This window comes from Heterocephalus glaber, unplaced genomic scaffold (assembly GCF_053883595.1).
Source record: "Heterocephalus glaber isolate CG9 unplaced genomic scaffold, H.glaber_assembly_v1.0 deba00000546, whole genome shotgun sequence".
Classification (NCBI taxonomy): Eukaryota; Metazoa; Chordata; class Mammalia; order Rodentia; family Bathyergidae; genus Heterocephalus; species Heterocephalus glaber.
Window position 1 is genome coordinate 915,884 of NW_028258147.1, and position 24,337 is coordinate 940,220.

Sequence of the window (24,337 nt, forward strand, 5' to 3'; positions counted from 1 at the left end):
AAGTTCTGTAATTGGGAAGTGGGCTAGTATACATAAATACAATTTCCACAAAGCTAATGTTTACCATTTTCAGTGCCAAAGTGGACTGGGACATTTTGACAAAAGCATTTTTTGTTTCTCAGCCAAGTTCAAAAACAACAGAACATATTTTAATCCTAGCTAGGGACTCAAAATCATTATTTGTAAACATCAGTCCTTGTTATCTGCACTTAGTAATATCTGATAGATTTGTGTAGCTGAGGAGTCACCCAGGCTGAAACAGTGTTCTTCTGTGAGTCTCCTGTTGGCAGTCTTTTTCTGCTTCCTCTCTTGCCATCAATTACCACTTCTTGGTGTTGTCATTGTACACTCTCCGGCTTCTGTTCTACAATCTCCCTGCCTTATCTAATTTAACATGTGCCCACTAGGGGAATGAAAAGCCAGATGGATAAACTCACGGCATTATATGTAAAGTACAGGCAGGCAGTCCCTGAGTGGGGTGACTGACAGTCCTGTAAGTAAGTATATATGATCTGTTATGAATGTACCATCTGTCTGTTCAGGTTCCTGTCTCACTCATTTTCCAGAAGAAACAAATGGCTTATGTTTAAGTGAGCTGTTATTAAATGAAAATATTCTTATTTTTATTGCAGCATTCCTGAATGGCTGGAATTTTGGGAAAAAGATCCTGTGGAGATTCTCTTGGATCTAGGTTTTGGTGCTGATGAGCCAGACATCTGCACACAAATCCCAGCCAGATTCCTTCACTGTGGCTCAGCAGTCAGAGGAATTGACAGCCATGTTTTCCTTGAAGCTCAGAAGCAGCGGATGCACCTTGAGAACCCTGACTTGTATGGTGAGTGCAGAATATAAACAAGCATCTCAGCAATAACAATAGTAGGCCACAATACTAGGCAGCATGGGCTGGTAGACTGTGTGCAGTCACAGCCAACACCTCTCTTGCAGCATCTTAAAACAGAAAGCATTTCTCAATTATACATCTGCTATAGATTGGCTTATATCTTTGGGAGAAGGGCTGATCTGTACCATACTGTCCTCACTCGAAGACTTGCCCCCCACCACCAATCTGGAATATCACTATTCCAAAATGACAAGGAGAGTAGAAAGGGAGAACTGTACTCAACTCTTAAATTATTCCACTCATAATTTACACATATTAGGTCTGTTCAGGTTTTGTTGGCCAACAAGTCAAATGGCCACATAACCCAGGTGTTGAAAGTGTGGGAACCAGACATATTCCCAGAAGGAAAGAAGTTGGTGATACTGGTGAGTGTCACTTATTTATATCATAGCCACACACCAAGGAGACAGAAAAATTGCTGTCAGACAAGGCTTATCATAAATCATTAGGTAAAACCTTAATTTTTTCATTTATGAGGCTTAGACCCCTACAGTTTACACCTTTACCTTATTATTCTATTGTAGATTTGCCTGATCCTTACAGTTATATACATACTGGTCCATTTACCCAGCAAGTGATTGGTATAATCATTTTCCTAGGACATTACTAAAGTTGTTCTTGGGGTATATGTACTGTATCTGAATAATTTGGGGGCATATGTCTTGCAGTTTTCAGTTTATTTGCTATTACATTCCTTCGGTATGCTACGGTGCACTTTCAGTCTCTCAGAGAAGATGTAGTATGGCATTTTCAAAATGATTTAAATGTAGAATCCCTCTTGCAGAGCCAAAGAACACCTTCATGGAATAAACTTTGGAGGAATTCCAGGTGACAAAATGACAAACTTTTGTTTCTGAAATAAATTATTTTAAATAAATAAATTCACTGAAAGGAAATTCAAGGGAGATGAAGTGTTCTTCTCAAATAATTATTTAAAACAAAAATGTCACTTAGATTTTTCATTTTAGTTCCTTTTCCTTCATTTCATGTGGGTAAAATGGGTCTCAAAACCTTAGCTATGAAATTTTTAAAGATAAGTACATAAACCTGAAGGTGTTGTGTTATAAAGTTTCTTTACATTCCTAGAACAATTAATTTTGTTCTTTGTTGTCTCCTCAAACAGCACAGAAATGTAAGTTCTTTGATCAGTTCTTTATTTGGGGAGAATAATAACACATCAATATTTGAATAGTATTCAAGCTGATCTGTGAAGTAAACATTTTACAAATGAAATTGACACATGGATTATAGAGGAACTAGGAATTGGTCCCTGATCCTGTGATTTCCTGGCCTACTGTGATATCCGCTGCTTAGCACTCACCAATACACTTTGGATTGAAGAAAACTGAGAAGGTTGAATATAAAACAAGGAATAACAAAATTAGTAGACTGCTCAAAAGATAAAATGGATAATTATGTCTCATTCAGAATCAATACAATAAGTTCAAACATGAGGATGAGAATCAATTATTCCATTCAATCTACCCAAAGGCAAAAATAAAACATGGCACCAATACTTTCAGACTACTGTGTTCTCTGAATTGACTGAACCAATAAAATTGATAGGCTTTATCTTAATCTAGGTATAAAAACCAGCTATAGGATGGGTAGAAGACAATCATAAAAGCTAAATTATGATTGGGTCATGCCCATTGGGTCACAAAAGAAATTTTGTTTCCACTAAAGCATAATTTGGGGGGTGGGAAAAATGTGATCAGAAATATTCTGAAATGTCCAAAACTGAAGAGTTCCTATAGGTTTTTTTTTTTAATTCTTTTATTGGTACATTGTAGGTATACAACACAATTACATTTCTCATTGGGAATTGTACCTTTATATAATGCATCTTGGTTCTTATTTTTTCCCCATTCCTAGCCCTCCCTTCACCCCCTCCACCTTTCCCTATTTACAAAGACTTTATTTCCATTTTTTCCATTTCTCATCATTTTTTCCTTTCCCGTCTTTCCTTTCCCCTTGCCCTCCCACTACCACTACCCCTTTGGACCTTTCCTTCCTATTTTCCATTATCGATTATTCATTCTAATCATTGGTACATTTTAGGTGTACAATATAATGACATTCATCATTGGAAATTTGCACCTTTACATAGTCTCTCTTGGTTCTTTCTTATTTTTCACCCTTGCCCAGCCCTCCCTTCAACACTTCAAGTCCTCCCTATTTACAAAGATTTTGTTCCTATTTTTCCATTTTCTCATATTAATCCCATTCCCTTCTATCCTTTCCCCTAGCCCTTCCACTTCCTTCCCCTTTGCCCCTTTTCTTCCTATTTCACATTACCTATTTGTCCCGGCCTGCGGGTAAGTCAACGGAGACCCTAGAGGGGGAGCGAGGATGAGAGGGGACAGGGGACACGAGAGATGGAGACAAGACAGGTTTCTGATCAAGTCTCGTTTATTGCGGAAGTTGCTACAACATATATACCATAGGGCTAGAGGGGAGGAGCAAGAGGAGGGTACTGGGGATACTTCCTTGTAGCCGGGTAGATCTGCAACAAGCCTGGGCATGTCCGTCAAAGGCCTGCAGCAAGCCTGGGCATGTCCGTAGAAGGCACTCAAGAGTTCCAGCGGGGGGGGGCAGGGCCCCCTACAGGTCCTCCCTTTAAAATTATTTTTTAGAAAAGCGTCAGGAGAGTCAAGCCTGCGGGGGCTGAGCCTGTCGGGTCAGAGCGACATACGTGCCTGCACCGTGCACCTTACCCGTCCTCGGTTAACCAGAGAATCAAGGCTCTGGCACCTGTCTTAGGCGGCGTACGAGAGTTCCCTCAGGCATGGCACGCTTGCTCAGTTGCCCGTCATTGGCTTGCCAGCCCTCTCACCAGGTACTCATCCTGATCAGCCATGGCTAACCGATTATAATGGACCTGTATGGGCGCTGTCTTTATAGCCTCGAGTTGGGCTTTTAGGAAGGCCACAATTTTGTTATAAAGTATGGGCCCTAAAGAAATGAGCAAGAGTAGACCCAATAGAGGCCCCAACAAAGGGAGGAGATAGGGGAGAAAACCATTGAGGCCAGTCCAGAGGGGATTTTGAATGAGTTCTTGTCGTCGTCTGTTTAAATCTTCTTGAAGTTCGCGAATTTTTCCCCTGACGATCCCCGATTTGTTGGCATAGAAGCAGCAATGTTCATTTAGGGCTATGCAAATCCCTCCTTGTTCCACTGTGAGGAGGTCCAGACCCCTTCTATTCTGAAGAACCACCTCAGCCAGAGAGTCAATCTGATCTTGTATATCTGTAAGAGTGTTGGAGAGAGCTTGAACATCATTAATCAATTGGTTGGATAATTTGGCATAGGAATGTAACGCCACTCCGACGCCAGCAGAGCCAGTGGCAAGGGCGCCAGACACCCCTAGCCCCACGAGCAAGGGGACCAGTGAGACGGCCCTTTTATGTCGCCCAGCGATATAGTCAAAGCTGGGCAAGGGCACCGGCTCATCTCCAGGAATAAGGGAGATGTCCGGGAGAACAGTCGCCACCACGCACAGCCCAGTCCAATTAGTGGGGAGGGAGGTGAACGCCAAGCTCCCTCCACAGACGAGCACGTGACCCAGGGCAGGGCAAATGGCGGCAGAGTCATTAAGCACTACCGAACAGAGAGAGAAATTTTGGACTCCAACATGTATGTCGAAGCTATTGTTGTTGCCCGAATTTAGATAACAAACTGAGGCATTGAACTGTACTGGCTGGACCCTGAAGGGCAGGGAAAAGCTGCAATTGTAACTAGAACTGTTGGCATGGTCAGTTTGGTCGACATTTGGCAAGGTGAGAGGCAGGGGCGTGCCAAGGGTCAAGCATAACCAACAACCTGCAGCAAAAGCTGGGTTGGATGTATTGATCACATGATAAGTGGCCTCTAGGACACTCAGGGTTTGGGCGTCAGGGTCTGGGCCTCGAGGTTTGGGAAGGACCAGTGGATGATAGTTTAAGGAGGGATACATCTCTTGGATGATAGTTTCAAGTTGTTTTTGCACTCGTTCTTCCCGGAGCTGATCCGAAGGCCCTCCACCGTCTGATATATGGATGGGGGCCTGTGGCGGCCAACAGACGTCTTTGCCCGGAGTGCCGCGACAAGAGGCCTGGCCAAATTTAGAGTATCCTCTGGGGCTGGGAAAATCCCAGTCGCCTCCGACGGAGCCACTGTAAGTTCTTTGCAAGACAGTAGTTAAATATATTTTCCCGTCGGAATGGGTACATTGCTGGGCCTCAATATAGCAGGTAGAATGCATTTCGGTGGCCATGACACACCCGGCAGGGCATGGCCCTGGTTTGTCATTGACTGTTGGTATAATCTTAGGTTTAGGGACACATTTCCATTTTTGGTTATATCCTCCTGCTAATGCGGCCTCATAAACTAAGTAGGCAGTCTTATCACCGCAATCGGTACTGCGAGTGTAACTTGAGGGCACAACCCTACCAGAGCCCCCTGTACAATCACAGGGGTTACCATACAAGGCAGTGAGCAATTGTTCTTTGTTAACTGGTTGAAATCCGCTCTCCGTTGTTGATGCCAGGAGCAGCAACAGGCCGTGCAACAGGATCAGGGGTATCATCTTCAAAGCCTGTAAGCAGAATTTGTCTTGCGATATAAACAAGGCTGGGCTATAGATAAGAGAGTTAGGCTAACCTGATTGAGCTTTTGAAGATAACCAATGTGGGCATATTACAATAACATTTTCAGAACTTAATCACTATGAACGCTTTGTAACAACATTTTCAGTGTTTAAATATCCTGAACAATCAATACAGTCAATTTACAACCTATTTAGATAAGATTCACTATGATATATCTCCCATAAGATTATATGATATAAAATTTACTAAGGGGTCCCTTTGATGAATTAAGACCAGAATAATCATTTTCTGGGTGGCCACTTCTATATTCACCAAAGGGAGTCCCCATCTCAATTCATTTTGACAACCAAGAGTCTATATTTTTCTATTTGCAACTGTCAATTGCAATTGATTACTGTTTCTAATACACATTACTTTCATAAAATAAATTCCAGGGGTACTTTGATCCATTAACAACCTGGGGAGGAAAACATGTCTTCAATTCAATAACATTTATCTATGAGGCAACTTAACAATAGGCAAATATCCTTTAAAAAGGAAGGAACATATTGAGCTCAACTGTACGAACACAAACAACAGACAACAGACAAACGTTTGAGACAGTGTATAAATTAGGGTGCACCCAAATATAACTAGCCAAATGGAATTATACTATACTCTTTATGATCAATAGATAGCAGTTGTAGGCGCCATTACTAACTGGTTGAGATTGGGCAATGTCAGGTCATCGGCATCATCAGCATGCCTATCAACTTGTTTTACTAGGCGTTCTGGAAGCCACCTGGCCGACTTCATTTCCTTGGAGTAAATACACACTGATCCTCGGCCCCAGATAAGTACAGGATCGGGCCTGTGCCATGAGTGGTCCAGGGGGTCTTTCCACATCACTGAGGCAAATTGTCGTTGCGTCTCTGGTTGCCAGAAACGGTTGGCTGCAGATAAACCTTTGGCATCCAAATTTAAAAAGTTAAGAATAAATAGTGCATGTGATATCAGGTTTCTAGGAGACCCCTTGGTAGGGTACCATTCCCCCTTTTTTATTTTGTCTAAAGTAATTTTGAGTGTGAGATTAGCCCTTTCTATAATGCCTTGTCCCTGAGGATTATATGGGATTCCCGTTATGTGTGTTATTTCAAATTGTTTGCAGAACTTGGAGAAGCCAGAGCTGGTATAGCCGGGACCATTGTCTGTTTTAATTTGTTGTGGACATCCAAGTACTGAGAAGGCAATGAGGAGATGAGCAATGACATGTTTAGTAGCTTCCCCAGACTGCAGGGTGGCAAATATGAATCCACTATAGGTATCAATGTTGACATGTATATATTTAAGAGTGCCAAATTCAGGGTAGTGTGTGACGTCCATTTGCCAGAGGGCATTTGGAATTAAGCCACGAGGATTAACTCCCAGATGAGGTGTAGGAAGGTGCAGAGTACACGTAGGGCAGGCCTTAACAATTTGTCTAGCTTGTTCTCTAGTAAGCTTATACATAAGGCGAAGCATGTGAGCATTAAGATGATGGAATTGGTGTGCCTTCCGTGCCTGGTCAATCGGAATGGAGGCATCAGTATTTATTGAATAGGCAAAAGCCTGAGGTCTTGTGGCGAGGTCTGCTAAGCGGTTGCCCTCTGCAAGTGGGCCGGGTAGGTTAGAGTGGGTGCGAAGGTGCCCAATAAAAAAGGATTTAGATCTTTTTCTGATTAGATCTTGTAATTGGAGGAAAAGACCACCAGTCTGAGAAGCAAGTTTGATCAGTCCGCATGTCTCTAATAAGGGGACAGATTGAGCAATGTAAGCACTGTCGGTAAAGAGATTAAAAGCTTGTGCAGGGAATGCAGAAAAGACCGCTATGACTGCCTGTAGCTCCGTTAATTGGGCCGAAGAGTGGGCGGTTTGGAATTGGACAATGTTATCGTCCCACACATAGGCAGCCATCCCGGTGGAAGAACCATCTGTAAAAATGGATAGGGCTTCTGGCAGAGGAGAACAAGAAGTGACTTTTGGGAAAATGAAGTCATGTCTGTTGGCAAAGTCAATGAGTTTGTTGGGAGGATAGTGATTGTCCAGTAGCCCTGAATAAGAAGTGAGAGCAATTGGCCAGGAATCGGTAGTCTGCATAAGCCAATCGATCTGATCTTTAGGGTAGGGTTGGATAATGACATCAGGTTCCTTTCCAAAATACATCTTTCCATGGTCTCTGCCTAAGATAACCAAGTCTGCAACTGCAACATAATAGGGATAGAAGACCCGCTTAGGAGAAACTGGGAGATGAACCCACAAAAGGGGAGCGGTTTGCCAAAAGACAGCAGTGGGAGAAAGAGAGGTTTTGCAGATGATATATTGTAAAGGAGAGTTATAATCTATAAAGGTAATTGTTTGATTTTGGATGGCTTGTTCTACTGTGTTAATGGCTTTGCGCCCCTCGGTCGTGAGTTCCCGAGGTGAAGTGGGGTGGCTATCACCTTGCAGGGTATCATAGAGAGGCTTCAGGTCATGTTTGGTGAGTTTTAGATAGGGCATGAGCCAATTAATGTCTCCGAGCAGTTTTTGGAAGTCATTCAGAGTGTTAAGATTGTCCAGCCGTAAGGTAAGCTTTTGGGAGGAAATGTGACGTCCCTTCATCTGAAATCCGAGGTAACTGTAAGGGTCTGTTAGTTGAACTTTATCAGGGGCAATCTGGAGGCCACGAGATTCAAGGGCCCGCCGAAGGTCAGCATAACAAGCTAAAACCTCACTTCCTAATTGTCCCGCCATGAGGATATCATCCATGTAATGGATAATATACATTTGAGGCCAATTGTCTCGGGTGGATTGGAGTGCTGTGGCTACAAATGACTGGCACAGGGTGGGACTATTGGCCATGCCTTGGGGCAGCACTAGCCATTGAAAGTGCTGCATTGGGGCACAGAAATTGGTCGCCGGAAGGCTAAATGCGAAGCGTTTTTGATCAGCAGGATGTAAGGGAATGGTGAAAAAGCAATCCTTTAAATCAATAATAACCTTATAATATCCAAGGGGGATGGCTACCGGTGAGGGAAGACCGGGTTGTAAAGCTCCCATAAGTACCATGGTTTTATTGATTGCTCTGAGATCTTGCAAGAGCCTCCATTTTCCCGACCGTTTTTTAATGACAAAAATGGGAGTATTCCAAGGGGAATGGCTAGGAATGATATGGCCAGCATGAAGCTGTTCCTGCACCAGCTGTTGAGCCGCCAATAACTTCTCCTTGGAGAGGGGCCACTGATCGACCCACACTGGATCATCTGAGAGCCAGGTGATCTTTTCAGCATGGACCGCAGGAGTGTCAATGACCCCTATGGAAAATGGCCTAACCCTGCTCGAGGGGGCCGAGGGATGGGCTCAATGGGGTGAGTAAGGCTTGTAGGGTGTTTTCCCAGCCCTGTTCCTGGAATGTACCCATTTTTAAACATCTGCATAGTGACAATTTCATTGGGGCTGGAAATAATTAGCCCCATTTGTGATAATAGGTCTCTCCCCCATAGATTGACAGGCAACCCTGAGATGATATAAGGTTGAATGGTGCCCTGATTACCATCTTGGTCCCTCCAGGTCAGATCTTTGGCACTCTGTTTAGGATTTTGACTTTGACCTATACCCCTGAGATGGGTGAGGGTGTCTTTTAATGGCCACGCCCGAGGCCAGTCTTCTCCCTTTATGATAGTTACATCAGCTCCAGTGTCTACCAATCCAGAAAACTGTCTCCCATCTAACCACAAGGTCATGAGAGGCTTCTGCGCTGAAAGCATCTCTGACCAGTAGACATCGGATGAGCCAAAACCCTGGCTGCCTCGGGCGCTGTTAAGAGCCGTATGAGAGGTAGAGAGAAGGGGAAGGAGTAACAATTGAGCAAATCTTTGGCCTGATTGAATGGTGTTAATAACTTTGGGGGAAGAAGCCATAACTTTAATTTCCCCGGAGTAGTCGCTATCAATCACTCCTGGGTAGACCAGCAGTCCATTCATGGTGCTGCTGCTTCGGCCTATTACGAGGCCAAAGGTCTCCTTAGGTAGGGGTCCAAAGACTCCTGTGGCGAGGGCCTGGACTCCCATTTCTGGGGTCAATACTGTGTGAGTGGTGGCACTGAGGTCCAATCCGGCACTTCCTTTTGTGGCTCTGACGAGGTCTGAAATGGATTGCTGTTTATTGGAGCAAAATTGAGCGCCCCGTAAATTTGTTTGGAATTGGGGGCCCGGGGCTGGCCCCCTTTCCCGTTTCCCGAATTCGAACCCTGGAGAGGGGGGAGGGGTCGGCCCTGGGCATCAGTTTTGGATCGGCACTCACTCGCCCAATGCCTCCCCCGATTGCATCGGGGGCAGGGCCCTGGGGGCGGAGCGTTGGGGCCCTGCATTTTAGCGGTCGGGCATTCTCTAGCAAAATGGCCGGTGGCCCCACACCGGAAGCACTTATTGCCGACGTGGCGCTGCAGGAATTGTTTGACTGTGAAGCCTTGCATGGCAGCTGCCATGGCAAGGCCCTGTTGGTAGGCGGCCCCAATCTCAGAGCAAAGGCGAATGTAGCCGGAAAGGTCAGTCTTCTTTTTATAGGGGCGGATAGCAGCCTGACAGGCGGCGTTGGCGTTCTCAAAAGCAAGTTGTTTAACGAAATCCGTCCCCGTTTCCGCGCTCCCGAAAATCCGGCCTGCCACCGTGAGAAGGCGGTGGACAAAGTCCGCGAATGGCTTGTCTGGCCCCTGCCGGATATTAGTGAGGGAGGCACTTACGTCTCCTTTGGAAGGGAGTTTTCTCCAGGCTCTAGTGGCTGTGGTCTGAATCTGGGCATACAATCCCGCATCAAATTGCATTTGTTGGTCGTTAGCGGCGTAGGCCCCCTCCCCAAGAAGCATGTCAAGCACCCAACCATTTCCCGCCTGAGCATTGCGCCTAGCAGTTTCTCGGCAATTTTCAACATATTCAGACTTCCATAACAGATAATCACCTCCTGCAAGGGTGGCACGGGCCAGAGTCTGCCAATCAATTGGGGTGAGCCAATTTTCTGCTACCGATTCTAAAATAGCCATGGTGTAAGGTGCAGTGGCCCCGTATTGAGCCGCAGCCGTTTTAAGCTCTTTAATAACCTTGAAATCAAAGCCGCTATGGTGTCTCCATGCCTGACCCTGTGCGTCAACAGTCTCAGTGACAGGGAAGGCCTCCACAGGTTCAAGTTCTAGGGGTACCCTTGATCCGGATGGCACCCTGGGTGTTGCCCCTCTAAGGGGGGGTCACGGCTTAAGGGGGTCTTCTCTAGGGACATTTTCATGAGCCTTGCCTGTTCTTAGGCCTTCAAGCTGGGTAATAAGTTCTTGATGTTCCTTTTCTAACCTTATCTGTTCTTTTAGAAAGTCTATTTTGTCCCGGAGTTCCTTTTGGGGATCAACAACAGGACATGCCAGAGCGGGAGTGTTGGGGCCTGGAGGGATATAAGGAAGGGGGCACCCAGAGCCGCCCCGCAGTGCTTCCCCCGCAGACTCGTCAGTCCCGGAGTCCTTTTGGGGCGGATCTGGGGGCGGAGGCGGGCAGTGATAGGCTTGAAGGGAGGGATATAGGGGCGGAACCTCCCACGAGGGTGGGGCTGCCTTAGAAGCAGTGACGGAGGGAGAGGGAGCGGGGGTCCGGCGAGGCTTAGCCTTATAAGGCTTGGCAGGGATCCTGGCCATTTGGGATTGGTCCGAGGGAGCGTTATGTCCATCGGGGGCAGGATCATCGTCACTGTCAAAGGACATCAAGTCCTCTTCCTCGTCTGGCGAGGGAGTTGTGGCCTTGACGGGCCTGGGTCCCGGCGCCATATTGGCGTCTCGGAAGACAGTGTCGGAGTCGCCTGGAGGCGTCGGATTTTCACCAGTGTGGAGGGCTATCTCTCCAACCTGTATAGCTTGAGCTACCACTGGGTCCCTCGTCTTTTGAGATATGATATCATTGATCAAATTCCAATAAGAGAACGCCGCAATCGGGACCTTTCCGGGTCCGCAAGCGGCATAATAATCCTGAAGAGCTTCCCCTACCCTTTTCCATCTCTTTTCATCAGTGGTTCCCTCGGCAGGGAACCAGGGACAGAGATCCTTAATATAATCAAAAAATTTCAGCAATTGTTTGACTGTAACCTTTACCCCTCGTGCCTGTAATGTCTCCTTGAGACCTTGCATGAACAATTCGTGCTGACTAATGCCCTGTCCCATAATCGCTGTTCAACTTACTGAGGTGCGAAAAGACGGCAGGTCTACGTCAATTGCAAGCCTCTCCTGTGTCGAGTGTGCTCTTTGTTCCTCAATCTTAATCTTAGGGCCCCTGAGCAGCGTCCTTCACTGGATCCCCCGTTCTCGGGCCCCACATTGGGCGCCACTTGTCCCGGCCCACGGGTAAGTCAACGGAGACCCTAGAGGGGGAGCGAGGATGAGAGGGGACAGGGGACACGAGAGATGGAGACAAGACAGGTTTCTGATCAAGTCTTGTTTATTGCGGAAGTTGCTACAACATATATACCGTAGGGCTAGAGGGGAGGAGCAAGAGGAGGGTACTGGGGATACTTCCTTGTAGCCGGGTAGATCTGCAACAAGCCCGGGCATGTCCGTCAAAGGCCTGCAGCAAGCCTGGGCATGTCCGTAGAAGGCACTCAAGAGTTCCAGCGGGGGGGGGCAGGGCCCCCTACACCTATTATACATTTAATCCTTATTTACACTTTCAGTTTCTCACACCAGAGAAACTAATCGGTATTTATTCATGTGTGTCCTATTTATTTCACTTAAGAGTATCTCCTCAATGTGCATCCACTTAGCAATAAATGTACCTAATTTCTCATTTTTTATGGCTGAGTAGTACTCCATTTTATAAAAAAGACCCACATTTGCTTTATCTAGTCTCCAGTTGATGGGCATTTGGGCTGTTTCCAAGTTTTAGCTATTACAAACTATGCTGCTATGAACATGGGCACACATATATCAATGTGGTATGATTCTTTTAATTCTTTGGGGAAGATCCCCAGCAGGGGAATAGCAGGGTCAAATGGGACTTCCAGTCCTAGTTCTTTGAGGTATCTCCATACTGATTTCCACAGTGCTTGCACCAGTCTACACTCCCACCATCAGTGGAGAAGGGTTCCTCTTTCCCCACAGCCCCACCAGCATTTGTTACTGGTTGATTTCATGATAGCAGCCATTCTTTCTGGAGTGAAGTGGAATCTCAGTGTTGTTTTCATTTGCATCTCTTGAATGACCAGTGATGTTGAACATTTCTTTATGTATTTATTTGCTATTTCTACTTCTTTGTGTGAGAAACGTCTGCTCATTTCAGATGCCCAGTTTTGGATTGGGTCTTTAAATTTGGGAGGTCTGATCTTTTTAAGTTCTTTATAGATTTGAGATAGTAGACCTTTGTCTGAGGAAGAGCAGGTGAAGATTTTTTCCCACATTGTGGGTTGTCTCTTCACACTGCTGGTGGTTTCTTTTGCTGTTCAGAAGCCTTTTAATAAGAAGTGATCCCACTTGTTGATTGTTTGTGCTAGTTCACGGGCAACGGAGGTTTTGCTCATAAAATCTTTTCCTACACCGATGTCTTCAAGGGTTCTACCTAACCTCTGTTCCAACTGGTTCAGAGTTTCTATTTTAATATTTAGATCTTTAACCCATTTTGATTTTAGTTTAGTACATGGTGAAAGATACAGGTCTAGTTTTAACCTTTGGCAAGTTGAAGCCCAATTTTTCCAGCACCATTTATTAAAGAGGCTATCTTTCCTCCAGTGAGGATGTTTGGCTCCTTTATCACAGATGAGATGGCTGAGTGTGTCTGGTGTTGTTTCTGCATTTTCTAATCTGTTCCACTGGTCCTCAAGTCTGTTTCTTTGCCAGTCCCATGCTGTTTTTATCACAGTAGCTTTGTAGTAGGGTTGCAGGTTGGGGATTGTGATACCCCCTGCCATGTCTCTGTTATCTAGAATTGCTTTTGCTATTCTGGGTCTCTTCTTATTCCAAATGAACTTTTGGATTGTTTTCTCAAGGTCTATGAAGTATGCTGCTGGGATCTCAATTGGAATGGCATTAAATCTATATAGCCATTTTGGAAGTATGGCCATTTTCACTATATTAATCCTTCCTACCCAGGAGCAGGTGATGTCTGTCCATTTTCTGATATCATCTTCAATCTCTCTTTTCAGAGTGCCATAGTTTTCAGAGAAGAGGTCTTTGATTTCTTTCATTAGGTTGATTCCTAGGTATTTCAGTTTTTTGGATGCTATTGTGAAAGGAATTATTTGCCCTATTTCTCTCTCAGTGAGTCTGTCATTCATGTAGAGGAAAGCTATTGATTTTTGTGTGTTGACCTTGTAACCAGCTACTTGACTGAATTTGGTTATTAAGTCTAGAAGACTTTTAGGGGAGTTCTTGGGGTCTTCTATATAGAGTATCATGTCATCTGCAAATAATGACAATTTGACTTCTTCATTTCCTATCTTTATTCTTTTTATTTCTTTCTCTTGTCTAATTGCCATGGCTAATGTTTCCAGAAATATATTGAACAAGACTGGTGATAGTGGACATCTTTGTCTTCTTCCTGATTTTAGTGTGAAGGATCTCAGTTTTTGACCATTTAGTATGATATTGGCTGTTGGTTTTTCATAGATGGCTTCTATCAGTTTGAGGTAGAGACCATCTATTCCAATTTTTTGTAGGGTTTTTATCATAAATGCATGTTGGATTTTGTCAAATGCTTTTTCTGCATCTATGGAGATAATCCTATGGCTTTTGTCCTTGGCTCTATTGATATAGTGTATTACATTAATTGATTTTCATATATTGAACCATCCCTGCATCCCTGGGATGAATCCCACTTGATCAGGGTGTATGATCTTCTTGATGACCTTCTGCATTCTGTTTGCCATTATCTTATTAAGGATTTTTGCATCTATGTTCATTAGTGAGATTGGCCTATAGTTCTCTTTTTCAGTTGGGTCTTTCTCTGCTTTGAAGATCAAGGTGATGCTTGCTTCCAGGAATGAATTTGGGAGTATTGCTTCCCTTTCAATTTCATTGAAGAGTTTAAACAGTAGTGGCAGCAGTTCCTCTCTAAATGCCTTGTAGAATTCAGCAGTGAAGCCATCAGGGCCCGGGCTTTTCTTAGTTGATAAGTTTTTAGTTACATTTTCAATTTCATTGGTTGATATTGGGTTGTTCAGAATTTTTAGGTCTTCTTCATTCAACTTTGGTAATTCATATGTATCTAGGAATCTGTCCATTTCTTCTGTGTTGTCCATCTTATTGGTGTATAGGTTCTGGAAGTAGGTATTGATGATCCTCTGGATTTCTGCTGGGTCTGTTGTGATTTCACCCTTTTCATTCCTAATTGCATGGATTTGGCCCTTTTCTTTCCTTTTTCTGACAAGTTTGGCTAAGGGTTTATCAATTTTGTTGATTCTTTCAAAGAACCAACTCTTGGCTTCATTGATTTTTTGTATTGTTCTCTTAGTCTCCATTGCATTGATTTCTCCTCTGATCTTTAGAATTTCTTCCTTTGTATGAACTTTGGGATTGTCCTGCTCTTCTTTTTCTAGAAGCTTGAGGTTCAGCATCAGGTTGTTTAATTGGGCTCGTTCTGTTTTCCTAATATGCATATTCACTGCTATGAATTTCCCTCATAAGACTGCTTTCATTGTGTCCCATAGATTCTGATATGTTGTATTGTCATTGTCATTTAATTGAAGGAACTGTCTGATTTCTTCTTTAATTTCCTCTGTGACCCATTGGTTATTCAGAAGAGTGTTGTTCAATTTCCATGTGTTTATGAAATTTTTTCAGTTTCTTTTGCTATGGATCTCCAATTTCCTTGCACTATGGTCTGATTATATACAGGGGATAACTTCAATTCCTTTGCACTTACTTAAACATGTTCTATGTGTGAGTATGTGGTCTATTTTGGAGAATGACCCATGTGCAGCTGAGAAGAATGTGTATTCTGAGTTTGTGGGGTGGAAGACTCTGTAAACATCTGTTAAGTTCATTTGTTGAAGAGTTCAATTGAGTTCTAGTATTTCATTACTTATTTTTAGGCTAGTTGATCTATCTATTTGTGACAGTGGGGTGTTGAGGTCCCCCACTCCAATTGTATTAGTGCATATATGACTTTTCATGTCTGTTAGTATTTGTTTTATATAGTTGGGTGCACTAGTGTTTGGTGCATAGATATTTATGATTGTCATCTCTTCCTCTTGGATTCTTCCCTTTACAAAGATGTAGTGTCCTTCTTTGTCTCTCTTGATCAGCGTTGGTTTGAAATCTACTTGATCTGCAAAGAGGATAGCTACTCCTGCTTTTTTTTGGGTTCCTGTGGCATGCAGTATTGTTTTCCACCCTTTAACTTTCAGTCTATGAGTTTCCTTTTGAATGAAGTGTGTTTCTTGTATGCAGCATATTGTTGGATTTTGCTTCTTGACCCATTCTGCCAGTCTATTTCTTTTGATTGGTGAATTGAGACCATTAACAGTGATGGTTATAACTGAAATGTATTGACTTGTCATTGCCATGACTTTTTCTTTTTGTTGGGTTCTCCCCCTTTACATTCAATTTCTTGTCATGCCAGATGGGTTCATTCTGCTTTGCTTCCTGGGATTGTGATCCTCAATGTCTGTTCCTAGGATATTGTGTCAAATTCTTTGGAGTGCTGGTTTGGTATTCACAAAGTTCCTAAGGTGCTCTTTGTCATGAAAGCATCTTATTTCTCCATGAAGTTTGAAAGATAGTTTTGCAGGGTACATCAATGTGGGTTGGAGGCTGTTTTCTTTTAGGGCTTGGAATATGTCACTCCAAGCTCTTCTTGCCTTGATGGTTTGTGTTGAGAAGTCTGCTGTGATTCTGATGGACTTTCCTTTGTATGTGACTTGTTTCTTTTCTCTGACTGCTTGGAGAACTTTGTTCTTCTGTTGTGTTTCTGGAATCTTAACAATTATATGCCTAGGTGTAGATTTTTTTTGATCAAGGCTATTTGGAGTCCTATATGCGTCCCTTATCTGTATGTCAAGTTCTTTCCCCTGCTTGGGAAGTTTTCTGCCATTATTTCTGTGAAGAGATTTTTTATGTCATCTCCACTCTCTCCTGTTTCTTCATTGAGCCCAATCAGTCTTATGTTATTCTTCTTTGCATCATCTAGCAGCTGCTGGATTGATTTCTCATGTTCCCTTATAATTTTGAAGCAATTTTTCTTTTCCTGGTCACTAATTGCAATCTTATCTTCTATATCTGAAATTCTGTCCTCACATTGGCTCATTCTGCTGTGTAGACTTTCAGTGGAGTTTTTCATGTCCTGGAAATCTATTTGCATCTGTTTTATGGGTTCCATTTGTTTCTTATGTTGGGATTCCATCATGTTCCTGAGCTCCTCTCTAGATTTATTAATCATGTCTTGCACTAGGGGCACAATTTCTCCTGTTATCTGAGAAATTATTTCTGATTTCATATTTTCCAGATCCCCTTTTGTTGCCAGTTCAGTGGGTCCAGGTGGTTGAGTATCAGAGTGTTCCATCTCATTTCCCTTTGGGGTTGCTGTAGGTGATCTGGAAGTCTGGTTTTGAGACTTATTTACATGTTTTCTCATTTTGACTGGGGCAGGGGGCTGTTAGCACCTGCACGGATTACCTCCTCTGAGCTGGGTGAGGTGGGACAGGGGCTGGGAGTAATGGTAGGGATGGTAACCCAAAAGCCCTTTCCTGTGGGCTGGGAGCAGCCGGAGGGATGGTGGCCAGGAAACCCCTTCCTCTGGACCAGGAGCAGTGGGATGGTGGCTCAGAAGTGGGGTGATTTGGTGTCTTCTGCTCGACTCAGGACCTCGGTAGGGCGTGCACAGACCTACCTGTCTGCAGCGGGCTGATTTGGTGTGTTCTGTGCAACTCAGGACCTAGATAGGGCATGGGCAGACCTGCCTGTCTGCAGCGGGGTGATTCGGCATGTTCTGTGTGACTCGGGACCTTGGTAGGGCATGCACAGACCTGCCTGTCTGCAGCGGGCTGATTCGGCATGTTCTGTGTGACTCAGAACCTTGGTAGGGCATGGGCAGACCTGCATGTCTGCAGCAGGGTGATTAGGCGTCTTCTGCATGACTCAGGACCTTGGTAGGGAGTGCACAGACTTGCCTGTCTGCAGCGGGCTCTCCTATAGGTCTTGAATGAAGAACATAGTCCTTGGTGAGAAAGCCACCACATTTTTTTGGAGTATAAAGATGATTATTAATCAGTTTCTCCTCCTTTCAGGTGTAAGAAACAGGTAGGCATGAGGATATGCTCAGAGAAGAGTTAGTAACTTTGCTAAGATGATGAACAACAGAATTGACAGCATACTTGCCCACAAGTTGCTGTTTACATGGCTTTATTATCTTAGGATATCAAAAGTATCTGTCATTGGCCGGGGATTTAGCTCAGTGGTTCCAGTGCCTGCCTTGTCTGCCTTGCACGTCCAAGGACCCAAGTTCGAACCCTGGTACCAAAAAAAAATATATATATATATATATATCTGTCATCATTTTTTAAGCTGGCAAAGGTATACAAACTAAATCTTAATGCATTAGGTCTTTCCCTTAGGCTAATTAGGCCAATACTTGCATAATTTTCATGAAGATTGAGGACAGATCACCCAGAAAGGCTTACAATTTAAAATAGTTTGTGGGCCAAGGATTTAGCTTAGTGGCACTGTGCCTGCCTCGCAAGTACAAGGTCCTGAGTTCAATCCCTGGTACCAAAAAATAAAATAAAATAAAAAATAAATAAACTAGTTTGTTTTGAAAGATAAATGGTTTTCACATTAATGGCTACCTTCTTAACAAAGACTAAAGCCAATACTGTATTTTCCCTTCCTGAGACTTGCACATTTGTAGTTGTTATTTTCACAAATGATATTTTTATATCATTGTACTTTTACAACTTTGTCTCAAGGCTGACATCAGATGTGATAAATACATAAGACAGTCATGATTCCCTAGATGAAAAACTGAGCATTTACTCTGTGTAGCACCAAGCTTACTACTTACTATATACATATTAATTCATGTACTCTGGGGTCAAATATCTGAGGTTAATAGTTGACCTAGGATTTGGGTTAAGGCCAAACGTCACGATCATGCACAACCTCAAGTGATGGAGATGGTAGATATGATTATAAGATATCTACCATCTACCAAGGAAGTTATGGGAAGAATCTCAAACCACTACATATTGAAAGAGCTAAGCTCATTCTTTTACATTTACCTTCATATGCGTAAGTACATAGATTCACACATGTCTATAGTTTTTAATAGAATAACACATAAAACTATGACCATATATGGATCTATATATTTATGTATATTCAACTAAATGCAAAAAGTGTTTACTCTCCCCATAACACAGAAATACTTATTATGTAGGGGCACTCTCTCAGAAAAAGACTGAAAAAAAAATGAGTTTTAAGAACTTAAATTCTCTCCTCTTGAAAATCACACATTAGCCAACTCTTCAGATTTTATCACACCCATATATTGCATTAATGCAGATTCATTGAAAAGATTTAATCTAAAACTTATGCGTTCCTTGTGGTCCTCAGGCCATTTCCGACAGCTGGAAGTACTGGACCATGTCACCAGTGCCTTCTCATCTTTGCTGAATGATGTTAACACTCTGCAGAACAAAGCTGAAGAAAACGCTGGAGGACACAGAATGAACACAACCTCAGTGAGTGGGGTCAAAGAGCGTCAAAGAAGAATGAGTAAACTTTTCCAAAGAGCTTTGAGACAGAGCATTGGGAGGAACTACTACACAGAAACATCAGAATCATTCAAGATGAAGGATGGAGTTTTCATCTCTTCTACCAAACCACAGGAATATGGAGCAGAGTTATCAGCAGCCTCAATCAGTCACAACCAAAGTCACCGGTCTCCTTTAGCAGAATGTCATTCTGTCTATTCTGGCTTGATACCTTGCCACCCTCCTCAACCTCCTTTGAGCAAGCAGTGGTGTTGTTCATCTATGCTGGTCACACAAGCTTCTCCTTCCTGTGAGTCGAAAGAGTCAGTGAAAGACGGAACTCAGAAAGAAAACTCGATTCACACCAACAAGCTCAAACACTTGTCTCAACTTGCGAGTAAAACACCAGACTCCTTTGAAATGGAAGAGGTCAGTGTTGCATCCACATGCTCAGTTTCTTAAAGGGAATAATCTGCTTCACAGTGTCCTTGCCCTCCAGGGCTTGTTTGTCCACTCTGTCTTTGGACAGCTCAACATCACGCGTTATTCTTCCAAATTCAGCTTAGAGTAAGACATTCAAAGTCATTCTATTTGCTTCACTCAGAAATGAACTAGTGTGAAATCAGCTTTCTCCTATTCATTTTCTTTTTCTCTTTCACAATTGAATCTACAAGTCTTTTCTGACTTTGCTTTTGCTCAATGTTTCAAGATCTGCTTCCACAGGCTTTGTTTGCACTCTAACCTTCCATGTTTCAGCTTCTTTAAAGGTCAGTTCAGCTTCTTCACACTGCGTGAAACTTGCCTGGGTAATTCTTCCTCTGTGTCCTCAGTGTCTCAGCACGAAGGACATTCATTGTTAGGGTTGTGTATGCATTAGTGGCTACTTCCTCACTAAACTCTCAGCAGCCTCAGGACCAGGGAATGTCCCTTCAAAATATTTGACCCACAATGCCTACTACAACGCCTTGGACAAAGCCGTAGGAACTCGAGATTGATTTTGATTTTAGGGACTTAGTATTTTGTTTGCCTCATCCATATTTGTACTCATACAACTTGACCCCATTTCACTAACATCCTCTGCTCTTTCATCCCCACCTTCACTCACAGTAATTTTTACTCTCATTTCAATAACATCTCCACCTGTACTCCTCAGCCTTTTTCTTCCCACTAAAATATATATACATATTTCCACTAATTTCTCTCCTCTTAATGGCAACTAAGATCAGAAGTTAGCTCTTTGATGACTCAGTTATGTAATTAAGTTACAAAGGAGTAATTATAAAACAAGAGTATATCTTCCCATCCCCCCCCCCGCCCCGTCTAAAATATATAAAAGCACTGCAAATCGCAACTTGCAGTCGCTTCTCCATTGAGAGCTCTCCCTGCCAGGCACAGAGTGACCAGCATAGAATTGGTAACAGAATCTGCCTTAAGGGGAACAGCAGAGAAGTGACAGGGAAGAGCACAGAAAGCAGTAACATTGGCAGGATAGTGATAGGTCTAAGAGGTACTTTTAAGCCACTCTACAGACATGTCATCGAGTATGCAGGCAGCAATTAAAGGGATTCTTAACCAGACAGGGGGCTGAAAGGATCAAAATGTTAACGAGAAGCAAGACCTGACCATGGGACTGGGGATTTAGCTCAGTGGCACTGCGCTGCCTCTCAAGCGCAAGGTTCCAAGTTCGATCTCTGGTATCAAAAACAAAAAAAACAAAAAAAAAACCTGACCATAATCCTTTTTTTGGTACCAGGGATCGAACTTCGGTCCTTGCACTTGCAAGGCAGGCGATGGCACCACTGAGCTAAATCCCGTGCCCCATAATCTTAAAAGAAGAATGAGATTTAGCCAGGTAAATATATCTATTGGTAGCCCTCCCTGCCCAACAAAAATATAAAACTTTTCTTAAAATATTTAGCTGTTAATGACCATATGTATATTATATATTGAATGTTATATATGTATACATATCCCTTATATAAAGAAATTGTATAACCTGAAAACACAGGATTGAATTTTAAATAGTAGCAAAAAATTATAAAAGGAAGGAAAACAGACCTTTGGTTAAGTTCTGTGATTTGAGTATAAATGGAAGTGGTATAAAAGTAGACTGTTTTCTTTTACGTTAATCTTGCCAGAGTATTTGCTTACCAAATTAATAGTCCATGACTCTAATGATTGTCAAATCAATCTGCAGTTTATTAGTCAGTCTGCTATCTTAGCTGAAATTCAAGAAAGAAGTTTCATTAAACTTCCACCCACCCTTAAGTCTCACTAGTCTACTGTTCTCTGTTTTTTCCACTTCAAGCAAGGCTGACTTAGAGGAAAAATAGTGTCCAGTGTGTGTCATCTATATGTGAGAACACAGGAATCAGTAAAGAGCAAATTTCACATGAAGAAATAAAAAGAATGTCAGGTCTCGCTCAACACATTTTCAAACATTTTAAATGGAAATATTCAAGGAAAACCTATTTATTAGCTTATATTTGGGGGGAAGAGAAGGAATACAGACACTTTATTTTAAAGAATTTTGTTTCTTTGACATATAGTACTCAGTGAATATTTGTTGAAAGAGTTAAATAACATTAAATGTATGAAAAGTATTAATTTAATTGAAAATCGGCATTAACAGAAAAACAGATTATTATGCTGAACTGTAGTTAAGTTTGTTTCTGGTGTTCCTTTAATATTTTCTTGGATTCGCATGTGTGAGAGATTATATGTAAGGTAAAGAGAACTCTAAAAATAATGTAAAAGAAATGACTTAAATTTTATTGTTACAAAAGTATACATATACATTACAATCTCAACATGAAGGAACTATGTGTTTCACTCAGTATCCATGAATGAGTAAATTAAGCTTGGGTAGATTTCATCTTAAACAGGAGCCAATGCCAGATTTAATATATATTTTTCAATGGCAAATTTTTAAAAATCCAATTATAAGAAATTGAAATATGTATGATATCAACAGATTTTCATGCCGCTTAAATTATGATCTAATCTAGCTAACAGAATTCTAGCTATAACTGGCCAGATTTTGCCTCCAGATCAATTGCTGATGCTTTCCCTAAAGTCTTACTAAAGGCTCCATTTGGCAAACTCACTTCTCAAAACTGATTCCAAAACAATTGTGCATAGATTTACAATGCCAAAATTACTAGATTTGTGTGTTTAATTTTTTCTTAGTGAAACTGAATCACCTCTTATCTTTTAGATTTCCCAGACATATTAATTTAATATTTATGCAATTATAAACTCATGGCAGGATGTTTCTTTATATCCATGATACATAATCTTATCCTTCCCTTCTACTTGGATAAAAGGATTCTGTCCTATAAAAATCACAGCAACAACTATGGCCATATTATTAAATAATACCAATAAAAATCTTGATTAGATATAGATTATTTCAAAAGTTTGGATTATTTATTTTTTATTAATTAATAAGTCTGGCTCAGGTAGAAAGTCCAGGAATACATCTGGCATCCATTTTAAATAGTTGGGCCTTTCTCTTTTATTTTTATTAGACAAATATGTTCTTAAAATTGTGATAACTGGATTTTTCTTCATTATAATCATTATAGGAAAAGAGCTTTCGTAGTTACACCTGAAAATGTACATTATCCACACTGGTTTGAGCTACCAAACCTGTTAAGTATGTCTGATTACAAGTGTAACATAATATATATTGCTGAGCTACTAACTCATAGTTCTCAGTTTATTCCTATGTTAAAGGTCGTTTTGAGCCACATGTGCCAAAATGTTTAGAATATTTACATTTTTTGATTCAGTGTTCAATATAAATTCCAAATAAATAATTCCAAATGAAACAAACACCAATTTCAAATAAATTATATGACATATAGAAATGGATGTATGTGCAATGATACTCATCTCAGCATTTTTTGTAATCAGAAAATTTTGAAAACTCTCCAACAGTGAAAAAAATTGTTAAATAAGCTAATGTACCTTTAAAGTATAGCCTATTGTTCAGTTGTCAAAAGGATACTTCTAAAAAATTTCATGATGTGGGAAAAGAGTTTCCTTTCCAAATTTTTAAGTCAAAAAACTTGGCTACCTAACCATATCCAGAATAAAGAAACATTCAACAATGGTAAAAGTAACTGTCTTCTTACTTTTAAAAACTATTTTTATGTGACACATTTCTGTAGTAAGCTGTATTACTCTTTTAAAAGTAATAGTTATTATTTTGTTTTAACAATAGCTTTATTCTCATTAACAGTTTTGCTTATTAATTTCTAAAAAATCAAAACTACATTGTACTTTATCAATTGGGAAATTAAATTTTCTGTGATTTGTCTAAGGACTATGTAACAACTAAATTGTCCTCCCTAAGTTTATCAAGCCATAATTAACTTGCTTTCTCCAAATATTTTAATATTTTTTGCAACAAAAATTCTAGCATAATATACACATTTTCCAGGAAGAACCATTTCTTTCCACATGAAGCGATAGTCCTTTCTCCTGAACTCCTTTAATTCTTTGATTCTGCATCATTGATGCCTTGAACTTGCAACTTTCTCCCAGAAGACTATAAACTATTAGAGCTCAAGAACTCATGATTATCCCACTTTTAGTGCCCAGTAAACACTCATTATATATTGATTCAAGAAGTGGATTTATTATGAAAATATTTCTAAAGAAATATATGTTGATGTTTTAGATCCAGAGCTTTGAGGAGGAGACTGGTAACCCTCTTGACATGACTTCAGGAACTGTAGGTAAGAATTAATCAATGTGTGCAATGTTATCAATAGCCTCTCAGAAAGTGAATATAAGTAACTAATATTTAACTCTCTTAATATGTACAGAGCCTAAATGAACTACAGAAGAAGCTCTAAATTTGTGCATCACCTGAAATATTAGAAAACTAGTGATGTGAATGTGTATGTAAATTTTAAAATACCAGAAAAATGCACTACCCCCTGAAGATAAAACAACCTGTGACTTGTCTGATGCTAGCGCTATATGATCTACCATAATAGAATGTTTTTGAAACTGCACTGTGACTAACTAGGTGAAAAGTTTCTTACTCCTACTGCCAACTGCTTGTTATGGTGCAAGTCGTGTCATTTTACCATCAAGCTCTCAGCAGAAATAAGTTGCCTAGCTTTAACTT

At 41.7% G+C, this 24,337-nt stretch overlaps 1 protein-coding gene across 5 annotated transcripts in view; it reads left to right on the plus strand.

Annotated features, from left to right (window-relative positions):
- Itprid1 (ITPR interacting domain containing 1) overlaps positions 1–24,337 on the plus strand; it is a 168,136-nt gene that overhangs the window by 60,162 nt on the left and 83,637 nt on the right. For all 5 annotated transcript variants that reach the window (XM_087204511.1, XM_087204512.1, XM_004856460.4 and 2 more), the window contains 3 exons: positions 633–835; positions 19,055–19,623; positions 23,882–23,939. In XM_087204511.1, the coding sequence (XP_087060637.1) occupies positions 633–835; positions 19,055–19,623; positions 23,882–23,939 (830 nt within the window). The remainder of the gene's footprint in view (positions 1–632; positions 836–19,054; positions 19,624–23,881; positions 23,940–24,337) is intronic.